This window comes from Zosterops lateralis (assembly GCF_965231275.1).
Source record: "Zosterops lateralis genome assembly, chromosome: 1".
NCBI classification, from domain to species: Eukaryota; Metazoa; Chordata; class Aves; order Passeriformes; family Zosteropidae; genus Zosterops; species Zosterops lateralis.
In genome coordinates this window covers 31,723,233-31,735,712 of record NC_139762.1, presented here as the reverse complement: position 1 = coordinate 31,735,712, position 12,480 = coordinate 31,723,233, and the positions used below count along the sequence as shown (strand labels likewise).

Below are 12,480 nucleotides of genomic sequence, written 5' to 3'. Positions count from 1 at the left end.
ATTGAAAAGCATGAAACCTCTAAAATGTTATTCGAATGCCAGAAAAGTAATACTTTAAAAAGTCAGGACAAAAATGCCAAGAGGAACAGAAAGGAGTGAGCCAGAAACTCTAACATGTTTGTTTCCGCCTTGTCCATGAGCTGGGCAAGCACTGCAGCTCTCCAGACATTTCTGGGTATTAACTACTCGACAATCCCTGCCCTCAGTGACTGACACAGCTGTCATCTCACAAAACAGAAACATAGATGTGAACTGAGCTTGTATGATAATGTTCCTAACTAGAAAATATACCAACTCAGAAACACATGCCAATGGCAATACCTACATTTAGCTGTGACTTTGTACCCGCCCAGCGGAGGGTCGTGGCCTTCCACAGCATCGAATCCTGCTGACACCAGGACAATTTCTGGATCAAACTCGTTGGCAGCTGGCATAATCACAGTCCTGTAGAATGTAAAGAACCCAATGTGATAAAATTAAAATAACTTCCATCTTCATTATATACAGTGTCACAATCAGAAAACAGAACACAAGATATTTTACTTTAATTCAACAGATCTCCATGGTAGCTGTTAAAGTCCAAGAATTCAATCAATTTCTTTCTGTAATCACTCTTTTTTCTTTTCTAGAACTGAGAAAAAAAAGGCAGGTACATGTGAAAGCCTCTAATATTACTTACACATCTGTGTCTGTTTTATCCTGCTGCCTATAAAAAGCTGCCTCTTCCAGGGAAGTGACTAATGGTTTACAGAGACCTCTCAAAGCCTGACTGGAAACCCGGACTGCTCCAGTTAGTGCGAACTTGGTGTAAATTTGAACTATAAATTTCTTTTGGGAAAATGTTTGCTTTCCAAACCTTTTTTTTTTTTACTCCTTAACATTTTTAAATGTTTGTCGAGGTGGGGGGTGACTCTAGCAAAGGAAAAACATGAAATTCCCTTAATCAAATCCAGACTATGTTGTCAAGCCTTTCCAAGGTCAAGCATAACAGGAATGTGACAACCACAAACTAGTGACAGCAACCCCTGCTGGAGTCAGGAAGATAATTCAGCCCTTTACAGTCACAAAGATTCCACTTTTTTAACCCCTTCCTTGACAAACTTATGTGTGGATATTTTATCACTTTGATTTTGTCCTTCTCCAATCTCAAAGCATGAAAGATGTATTGAAGGAAAAGATAAGCCCCTGTGTTCTGCACTTGCAGATGTGGTTTTTCAGACTTCCAAAGGGAAGGAGTAAGGATGACTTTTCCACTGGTTCAACAAACCCTGAGACTGTAATGGCTGTGCTAAATCAGGAAAACATGGCTAACATTAAAAAGCAAACACATATATGAATGTTCTATCACAGATAAATCAACTCTAGAAAAACCCAACTGGTCTACACATGTGAAGAATAATTTTGTGCATGTGTAATGCTATTTGTTTAAGTTTTAATGTTTATTAATTTATTTGATAAACAACTCAGTCCAAAGAAATCATATTTTTGTTGAAAGTTTTAGATTTTCTGGGGGGAAAAAAAGAAACATTAATGATATTAACAATTCTTCAGCTTTTTATTTACTTTAGTTTTTTTATCTATGCATTATAAACTTTATTTTGATTTGTTTTCCTCAAAGGTAATTTTAATATTAGGAAAATGTTCATTTTACTTGTTAATCATAAGAAAGAGAACTCAGAGGGAGCAAAAAGTCTTTGTCAGGGCATACAGCATTTCAATGGATATAGTTTTACAGTAAAAAAAAAGGATAGAGATGGCTTAAATTTTTTTTGGTGATTTTGCTGAACTTGCACCACAAATATCTGCAGGCAAAGTGATATAAGTTGTGAAATATTAATTTTTTTTACATGTCATTAGTAGGCCTCTGCTGAAATATGGATTCCAGTACTGAGCATTGCACTTCAAGAAGGACCTAGACCAACTGGAGAGATCAAAAGCAAAAAAAAAATACTTCTAAAAACATAACTTAAATGGATAAAAAATATAATCATAACTATTCAATTTGCATAACATGGGAGCAAACATTATAAAAATGCAAAAATACGTAAGTAGTTTCAGGAAGAAAGAAATAACCTGTTCTGTGTCCTGTGGACAGGACCTGAAGCAACTGCAGCAGGAAACCTGTATTTCAGACACTGGAACAAGCTTTTAAATAGTAAGAATAAATAACAGTATAAATAAAATGTTTAAGAAAATTGGACACTCTCCATCTCTTGTACTTTTTTATAACAGCTAAAAAAAATATCCACCAAGCTTGCTACAGGTTTGAGCTGACATGGCCTGGAGGCAGGCAGTCAATTACTTCTCGTCTAGGTTTTTTTTCCTATTGTTCCACAATGTAGAACTCTATAACACACAGAGTACACATTTGAATACTTACATTAGACACTACAGTGACTGAGCTTTTGCAGGCTAATCTCCACAAAGTTAGGGAACAATATCAGGAATAAAGGTCTCCTATGCAACCACGTCTTATGTACATACCTTCTGATACTCTAATTACAAATTCATTGTCTGAAGCAACACATACTTCCCAAACTTCCCCACGTCTGCAACACATGTGGCATGGATCCTGATTACTGATGAGGATTGTGGCTGATACACAATCTTCATCTGTCCCCATAGCACCATACATCATATACACTGAAAGAAGGAGGGATCCTATGAAGTACCCTCCCTATCTGCAGCCACTTGAGCTTTTGCCCTCCTCCTCTCCATTCATATTTCCTCAAATTCAAGTCAGGCTCTGCTTTTTATTTCTTCATGTCAAACAAAGTGGCAGCACCACAGAGTACAGCACAGACTAAGCTCAGGAGCCAGACGATGGAGTGTGTTCAGCGCAGAGAAGCTCTGCAAGCTCAAGTTGCTGAGCAGTAACAAGCCTCACCAGCCTAACACACAAAGAAATCTTTGAGAGTCCTATAATTTGGAACATTGGGAAAATCTACCACACTTTTACCACATTTCAAGACCTTGCTCCAAAGTGTAAAAATGTCAGCACATTTTTTAATAACAATGGGGCAAAACAATGCATTTGACCCTTAATTCCTTCATAGAAGCAGCAAAAATTGTTTAGACACAGTTTATTCAAATTTTTTGTCAAATAAATATGTTTGACATTAAAACTGCCAGCCATACTGTGTAGCAATAGGAAAATTATTAAATACTGAAAGCATTTGGTCTTTTGACACAAAGAACCAGGAATAGCTATTAACACCATCTTTAATAGTGCTGAACAGGAAATAGTAGCACATTCATAAATCTCTACAGAAATGATATATAGGAATCTCAGCTAAAAAAGGAGGAGGCTATAACTCTAATAACTAGATGGTGCATTTAGAATTCAGTGTTCTGGTACTGCTTTCAGTATTACCTGAATTTGCATTACCAAAAAAACAGCTAAGAGAGTTTTTCTGAAAGAAAGAATTTTTTATTTTAAAAATGTACAGTGTCTGTTACATTTCACCAGAAAAATAACATCCTACTTTTGCTGTAATATTTTCTCACAAACTAAGACAGAACTTTGCTGCTGCTATTCTGCATACAATGTACCAGAAGAGCTAACCTGTATGCCCTGTGTTGTTCATTTCTTTTTCATCCTCCATAGTATGAAGTGGAATTTCAGAGCCCATCCATCTTATACTGTTTTTCATCTAATAACGATGAACCTCTAAGGACTTTTCTTTTTGAAAGATATAATGGAAAAAGAAAAAAAATCTCTTTACTGGAATAGCAAGCTTGACTCCCCTCTTAAACATCTCAGAGTGTCCCCGGTCTTTTGTTACAGCAGTCAAGGCTACTGACTTTGGTCTTTCAGAAAGACAACAGCCACAAGTTTTTCAATTGTGATCTTTGGCTCCTAAATCTCTAATCCAGTCTTCTACATTAATCTACAGGCATTTAGGTGATGACTCTTTTGAATAAATTCTATGATATCTCTGCTCAGAAAAGAGCAACTTAACATCTGGAAAACAGCATTTTGGTTTGGAGTTTATGTAGGTAGGACATCTCTAATTTTTGTCTAGCCTTGGTAGATACTGCTTTGTGGCAAAAAGCACCTGAAAATTCTTTCACAAAAATGACACATACTTTCCTAACTTATGAAGTTCTATAAGGAACAATATACACACACCTTTTAAAACAAAGTCTTACTTTCACGAGGACATACATAAAAACTTCGGTCATTTGTCACCTCTCAGGTTTTAGCACCTCCACACGAATATCTGCCTTTAGGAAAATCACAGAATCGTAGAACCATAGAATAGCTTGGGTTGGAAGGGACCTTTAAAGATCATTTAATCCAACCCCCCTGCCATGGGCAGGGGCAACAAATGTTTTGAGGTTGGTAGTTGTAAAGCAAGCCTACAGAAAGCAACATGAAGATCACTTCTCCCTTGTAAACAATCTTGTCCTACCAGAATGGTTGGACAGGCAGTGACAGTTCCTGATCCTTCATGATCTCTTGGGAGCAGAGAATCATCAGACCCTGTGTCTTGCACCTTTTCTATCTATTCTACACTGTGGTGGGCACAGCAAGGAGTAGTAAAAAGCAGAAATCATCCACTGACTACTTCCTCAGGAGCTCCTATAACTATGTCACTTCCCTTCTCAGCCGCCCAAGAAGAGAACCCTCTGAATCTGATCACAACAGAAAATATGTTGGTGTGTTTTTTGTTTTAAAGCAGGCAAATAATATTGGTTATACACTAATACATATTCATGCTTACCTTCCAAGATTCCTCAGACCAGCCCAATGCTCAGAAGTCAGGCTGCAGCTGGCAGGATTTGTTACGGTGCAAAGGGTCAAAATTCTGCTCACCAGAAATCCTTGCAAGGGTGCACTGGCAGCCTGCATTCAGACCCTGCTAGGAACACTGATTATCTTATGCCCAGCAGGAGTAAGAAATATGATTTGGCTTCTGGCCATGGGTCACCAGACAGGTACAGACCGGGGACTGGCAGGCCATCACTTCTTTTTGAAGCCAGTCAGGCTCCAGAGCTTATCAGCAAACTGAAATTAAAGCTAGGATCCTTCTCTGACAAAACAAGCAGCTTTTGTCAGAAAATAAATATATTTTATTCTTCCACTATGACTCACACTCTCCTCCATTTCCTTCTCCAAAGAAAATAAAACACACAAAAATGATATTTATTTTCTGTGATCTGAATCATATAGAAGCATAAATATTTGGTATACCATATTCACCTAATGATGACGGCAGTTAGAAGGGCATCTTGCCTGGCTGACTGTTTCTTTCTTTTCTCATTCATTTTCATTAATAAACATGTCAAAACCTGAAGCTTGAGCAGCTGCATCGCAGAAGTTATTTATCTAAACCTTTGCCGTTTCAGAGAGTGAAACTGTGTCTTCCAGATCAATGTAATTCTTCTTTCAGTCTGGTGGTACTGGGAAGTGAGAATGTATCTGGGAAGCTGAAAAGATTTCTTTTTGTCTGACAAAGGAGATTTCCCCAATGAATTAATATGTTCCATTTGGGTATGCTGCTGTCTGCAGAGAAGCCAAGGGATGGCTTCCAGTTGGGTGTAGTTCTAGAGAAAACATCAGGCATGTGATCCTCCCCTCCTCACCAATCTGAACATCAGATGCAAGACATTAAAGAGATTCTACCAAGGGACTCTGTCTCTTTTATTCTTCTATTCTATTTTTGTACATTCAAAGCACATGGCTAGGATGCTACCAAACATTTGTTCTCCCAGAAGAGATTGCAGAGAAGTACCTAAGTCAGAAATGACTCTCCAAGCACCACGACACAGAGCTGGAAATCTCCAAAGAAAGCTAAACTTATGCAAATAGCTACAATTCTTTTTCTGTGTTGTTAATTTAAAAAGGAAACAAGCAGGAATACCAGCCCAGGACAATAATTTATGTAACTGAGAAAAATAATCCATGCAGATTGGAATGGTTTAGTAACATAAATTATTTTCTCCTTCCCTAAAATCCCTCAGTGTTTTCATCTAGTGATCTCAAAGTACTTTGAGAACACTGAAAAATGGAAAGGTTCATATCTTCAGCTGGTATAAATCAGTATAGCTGTTTCTGATTGCATACTCCTCTAAAGCAGGCATTTCTTTACCCATTTGACAGATGATTCAGCTAAAACTAAAAGCTGGTAAAAGCCTTGAATAAATTACCCAGTTGTCTCTTGAAAAACCTTGAGAGAAAATGCAGAAGACTCTAAACTCCATAATTTCAACAAGTAGGGGAAAAAGCCCTATAAATGCATAAATACTATTTGTTCAGTTATACCAGACTTGCATTTTGCAGGAATATAGATATATGATGCATTAGTGCTGTTATAGTGGGGATTTAGCCTCCAATGGCAGACTCAGTCTGTTGTTTGAAAGAATGTAGGTCTGCCTACAGTTTCTCAGTTTCACATCATGCAAATAAAATACTGTACCAAACAATCACCGTGTTGTCCTACCTTAAAATTACACAAGGTAAAGTAAATTGTTTAATGTTCCCTGACAAAAACAGATCAGAAAGCATTTAAAGGATTGCCCCTATAGGTATGTTGAACTTACGGTTTCTATTATTTTTATGTGTTGTTTGCACATATGTTTTAATGTAATGCAGTATCAAATAATGTCTCTTCTCACAGAAAGCTACATAGAATTTCTGTACAGTTTACAGATAATACTTTTTTTTTGCACTGATTGAGTTTATAAGTGTCTCTCACTAAAATTTTGGTTTACTTTCACAACAATCCTTTGTGTCAGTTCTGCTGGCAGCCCAAGTCCATCAAGGCCAAATTTGAGAACATTCCCGCCAAACTCCTTGATGACTATCATGTGATCATCAGCTTTGTCCTGGATTTATCCTCCAAGGCATACCTAAATTCTGCCAATTTTGTCTGCATTAATTTCCAAGACACATATTTTATAGAAGTTTTGTCTTTACAGCCTTTATTTTCATATATTTTCTTTTTTTCTTCTAGTTTTTCTTTTTACATCACTTTAATAATTGTATTTCTTCTCTATTTCTTTTTAAAGAACAGACAATATTCCTCTCCTTACTTTTATTTTATAATTACCTTACTTGCTTTCTGGAGCTACAAAATATATTTTTCTTTATTTCTTCAAGGGGCAAAAGGTACCACATCAATACAAAGTCCTCAGTACTGCAGATCATGTTCATGTCACTGGCATTTGCACATGGTTTTGAACTTAATCACATGACAAAATGTTTAAAGGGTCAAGGTCTTCCATGGATGCACCCAATTAAACACCATTTATAAAGTTAGCAATTTTAAATGTTATAATTTTAGGGGTATTTAAGTGCCACTGAATGAAAAGTTTTAGAAGCACCATCAGTTTGTTTTCTTGCTTATTTTTTTTTTCTTTTTTTCTTTTTTTCTTTTTTTCTTTTTTATTTTATTTTATTTTATTTTAAAGACATTTTTGGGGCCTAAGGCTATTATTTGTGGGTTCCTTTTTAAATGAATTATTATTTTGGCATCCTTCATGTAACTTTCCTGAATTCTATTACAGCTGGAACTGCAAGATCTTAAGCAGACAAAAAGTATATGAAATGTTGTCTAAAAGATCTGCTCATCCTTCTATTTTTATTGTTTAGAAAGGTGGTCTCAATTAAATTATAAGGACTCTTCTACATTTGATTGATAATATGCCTCAGACAGAGTCTCTGAACTAGTGTAAAAAGGACCAAAGTAAGGAAAAGTTAACACACAGAAAAACTATGAGAAGAAGTATTACTTTGTGTTTTCCAGAATTCACTTAGCATAGTCAAGTAAAATTATCCAACTTCTTGAAACACAGGCAAAAGTATATACACATGTACTATGCACACTCATTTCCATATTCAAAATGGAGTAAAATTCATAGTACAGTGGTAATAGGTAAAGGGATTGGCTAAAGATTATGGCAAATAAGCTTGTTCAAAAATCATGCATCTAAGCATCTCTCAAATGAGTATAGGTTTAAAGAAAAGGTTACCTGAAAAGGCAAGTTTGCAAGTATCAAAGGGAAGTATACTAACATAAAGCCTTCTATGGAAATATAGGGCAAAATAATACTGGCAATAGCACCAGTATTTTACTCTGAAAAACTGAGTTCAGAAAATCTGCATTTTCAATCAAATATTCCTCTGTCTTCTCAGACTCTTGTGGAAGCACTTACATGATGAAAAAAAGAATTACTTTTTAGTTATTTCTCAGATCTCAAATAAAGCTGGTTGGTAACATGCCATTCTTGTGAGCAATTTATTTACTAAATTCCAGTTGTTAGCTAAAGGACTGATGTGGCTTCCAAGAGCTGCAAAACTGAAGATGATTTATGAGAGAGAGGAAGTAGAGGTTTAATTTGCAAGACAGAGTTTAAAATAAAACATAGAATAACCTAAAATAGTATCTCCAACACTGAGAAAACAAAATGCTATAAATATGGAATCCCACCATTTAAAGCCAGTTATTTTTCTATCAAAGCCATTCTAACTCATATGGGAAATGGTAATGACATATGCATATACACTGCCAAATTTTAGCATCAAGTGTTAAGATATCATTTAGCTTTCATGGCGTAACATGTTTCAACCAGAAAAATCAATTCAATGCTCATTATTCTATTTTATGGAAGGAAAAAAAAAAAGTAAATAATTAGAAGCCTTTCTGCCATAAATATAATGATCACATTTGGGGGTACTTTTTTCAGTTTTGAAAGTTGTATAATTGTTTAGAAAATATTACATTCTTATCAAGGCTGAAAATACTACAATATTTTCTATAACAAAATAACTATCAGTTTTACTTTTTTAATTTTTAAGTAATTTGTCTCAGCAGTATTTTATCATAAAAGACTTGGCCTAAAATGTTAACATAATAAACTAATAATACTACTAAAACAGTTCACTGCTCCCAGTAATCTTATTATATAGTAATAAGATTGCTCATAAGAAAACAAAAGTAAGTGCTATAATATCAGAAATACTTGACTACAGAGGTAAAAACTTGCCTCAAAGTGTCATATTTATAGAATTCACAAAACAAATGACAGCACGACATAGTCTCCAAGGAATTTCTTACATCTACAGAAAAGCACATTATTTTGAGCACATTCTACATTTCAGTGTATTTTAGAGTACTTGAAATGTTTAAAATTACTTAGCCTTCTAAGAATAGTATAAGAGAAAGGAAAGCCTAGTACCTCTGTTACTGACATTTCACAGGAATGGTGGAATTGGAGAAAAGAAGGAAATGGTGCTGTTTTGAATCAGTTAAAAGAAGAGGGCTCTAGAGTATGAGTTTGTCTCTAGGTCCAAAATCTACGCTCCTTGTTTATGAAAAAAACCTTTAGAAAAGCTTTTCAGGTTGGGGATATAGCATACACTTCGATACACAGCAGGAATGAAGAACATACGCTACCTAAACTTTACTTTTATTGATTATACAACAGCTTAGTTTGCAATGTCAACAATCTGCTCATGTAACCACAAATGATTATTTCTTGACAAGTGTAAAGTAGTTTTCAGTTCTTGCAAAAGTGAGATGTGGTGAAGAAAGGAAGGTAAATCTGATTTAAAAATGCCTGGAGAGATGAATTGGAGTGGTTGCATTTTTCATGGGAGCAACAGGTTGAGTGGATAAAAGACACAGAGATCCCTTAGAAAAAACACATTCACCAAGAAATTTTCTTCATTTTTGAAAAGTATGTTTTGCCCAGAAGGGGATTTTTTTTCCTTTAAATTAAAAGAAAAGAAAAAAATTCTAGAAATCAAATTATCTATCAAGGTCATAGCCATTTGCAAAACCATAATTTTCCACATGCTGTATTCATCAACATGGTTGTGACTACAAAGTTCATAAAGTTGTCTTAATTTTTTTCTCAGAGGTCTCTACATATTTTCTTTTACAGACTCCTTCTTGCTCTGTCTTATATTTTCTTCCATTTTCTTTAATAATATTTTCTCTCTGGTTTTCTGGCTTATCATTAAACAAGAATTTCACAATTTTCTGGATAGCAACTGCCACTTTAGTGTGTACTGCCGCTTTTCCTTTGAAGTAATGCTATTCAGAAAATTGCTCACATGACTAGTATTTTTCTAATGTTCTGAAGGTAAGATGCAGACATATATTATTTCCGCCTGTTTTTTGCTGAAGAACAACATACAGTGGTAGACAAGGAAAATACAGACATTTTCTTACACCCAAACCAAATTAACCAACAAGTGCCTTTGTTCTTAATTGATAATACAGGCAGGATATTGATGCTACAGGCAGCAACAGCATTCACCACTTATGTATAAGTAAACAGAGGCATGTTTGTCTGCTTCATGCTTGGCAGAGTTCTGTCATTGAAGCTGGGGCCACTTTGGACCAATTTATTGGTCAAACTCATTTGGACCAACTCTACATCTACCATGTATTTATACAGACTATTTTTCTGATAGTCAAAAATACAGTTCCCCTCATATAATAAGGCTTATACAGTACAAAAACTTCAAGTCTTCTCACTTTATCTAAATTGAATGCCACTTAATGGAATCCATAATGGTATAATTTTATTGAGGATTTAGAAGAAACATTTACAGATAATGTAAGGTAACCCAGAAAAGCACTTTTCAATCCCTGCCCTTTTCTCCACCTTCTTCTCTCCAACTCTCCCAGAAAATTCTCAGAGAGAGAGAAGATATTTGTGGGACCAGGGGGAACACTCTCACTAATGCACTAATCCCAAGGTACCACACCGTGTTAGAAATGACAACTTTTTCTGGTGCACTTTCAGCTACTGTTTGGTTAGAAATGTGATCTGGTGTTGGCTCTGTGTAGCTTGGAGGAATCCTGTGTCTTTTATATTACCCTGTCTCTACTCTTCCTTTACACTCATTTCACTAAATGAAATAGAGGAAATCTGATAGACTTCGAAGACAGAGAAAATTGGACGTCAGCACTTAGAAATCAACTTAATTGAATGTGACTAGAAGGACTCAATCCACAAATAAAAGTACCAGATTTGTTCAGGGAGTATCATCAGGTAGGCTGTTTTAAAATGAGAAACACTCTCCTGCAAGAGGATTACACTTACGACTTAAAGATGGAAGCCGAAAAAAGGGTTGGAGAGAACTAACACTTAGGAAAATATGAAGCCAAATATGACATGTTGAGGACAACAGGAATTTTTTTCTGGTTTCAGTAGTATTAAAAAAATAGTTTTAAATATAAAATTCAAAGGCAAGCATTTTCATCTAGAAAGAACTTTAAATATTAAGGAATCAATGTCACAAATAAGAATTTTAATAAAATACAAAAATAGTAAAAAAAAGTCTGCATTAAAACAATATCTGAAACAAACCCCAAGACGATCAGAAGATACTGTACCAGCTTCAGAGAAACTCAAGTAATAATAGTACAAAAAGGATACATATTCCACTCATGGGCGTAATGAGGAAAAAAGGATACAGAAAAAAAGGAAAAATAAAAATCTCTAAAAAAGGACTTCACACAACACCACAGACTGCAGGAAAAACATGACTCCTGCATTAATGTTGCAGTCTTTTTTTTTTCAAGGAAGGAATAGTGAATAGCAAAGAACTTGGAATCTCAGACTGAAAAACAATATATGAAAATGCAGATATACTGCAGTGTGATTTAATATTTTACTTGGGCTTCCATTGACTTCATGGAACCAATGTTTGCTCTAATAGATTTCATTTGACATCTGCAAAAGAGTCATGTGGTCCCAGATCAATAATAACTCTTTCCGTGGTGCATATGGAAGAAGCCTTTTATGTGTGCCAGGCATTTTACAGCAGAAAGGCAATCCCACTCAGCCCAAGAGGGTTGTATTGACACATTGCTATTCCATTTGCCAATACATCACTCGCACCAACTCTTCACGTTGTCAGAACCTCCTCTGAAGAAGGGCTGAGAAAAAAATCAAGGTGAAGTTTGGGATTTAACTAAAAAGGATCTAAAAATTACATTTTGACATTTCTGAATTTGCCTTTCCCCAATGAAGTTATGTCCCTGTCCTTCTCTTGAAAAACTGAAGTGCTCACACCTCCTTTAATAATTTTTGGATCCTCTTTGGAGTGATAAATTGTATAGTGTCCTCAACAGCATGAAACAAAAAAGACTTTTTCTACCATATACTACAGCAGTAAAAAAGAAAGCTGTTTCTCATTATTGGCTGATCCATCCTCATATAGTCAGTTGTCTTGGAAACTGAGATTGATTCTAATTTCAAGAAAATGTAAGAATGAACTGAATTACATAGTTCCTTTATTCAATGTCCATCTAAACTTCCAGTGTTGGAACAAGCAATAAAAACACCCCTAAGCATGATTTTCACTTCTAGGTTTACTTTTGTTGCACTTCTCTCTCAGAGTGAAAATCAAAATAATATAATAACTTAAACTGGAAACTTCAGTAAAATAATTGTGAAGTTTCAGACAACACTGAAATAAATATAAGTAAAATGTACATTCAAATCAACCTCACTTAA

General features: G+C 35.3%; 1 protein-coding gene across 14 annotated transcripts in view; it reads right to left on the bottom strand.

Annotated features, from left to right (window-relative positions):
* Window positions 1-12,480, bottom strand: part of HDAC9 (histone deacetylase 9) — a 459,263-nt gene that overhangs the window by 54,724 nt on the left and 392,059 nt on the right. For all 14 annotated transcript variants that reach the window (XM_083872072.1, XM_083872070.1, XM_083872068.1 and 11 more), the window contains one exon: window positions 326-444. In XM_083872072.1, the coding sequence (XP_083728198.1) occupies window positions 326-444 (119 nt within the window). The remainder of the gene's footprint in view (window positions 1-325; window positions 445-12,480) is intronic.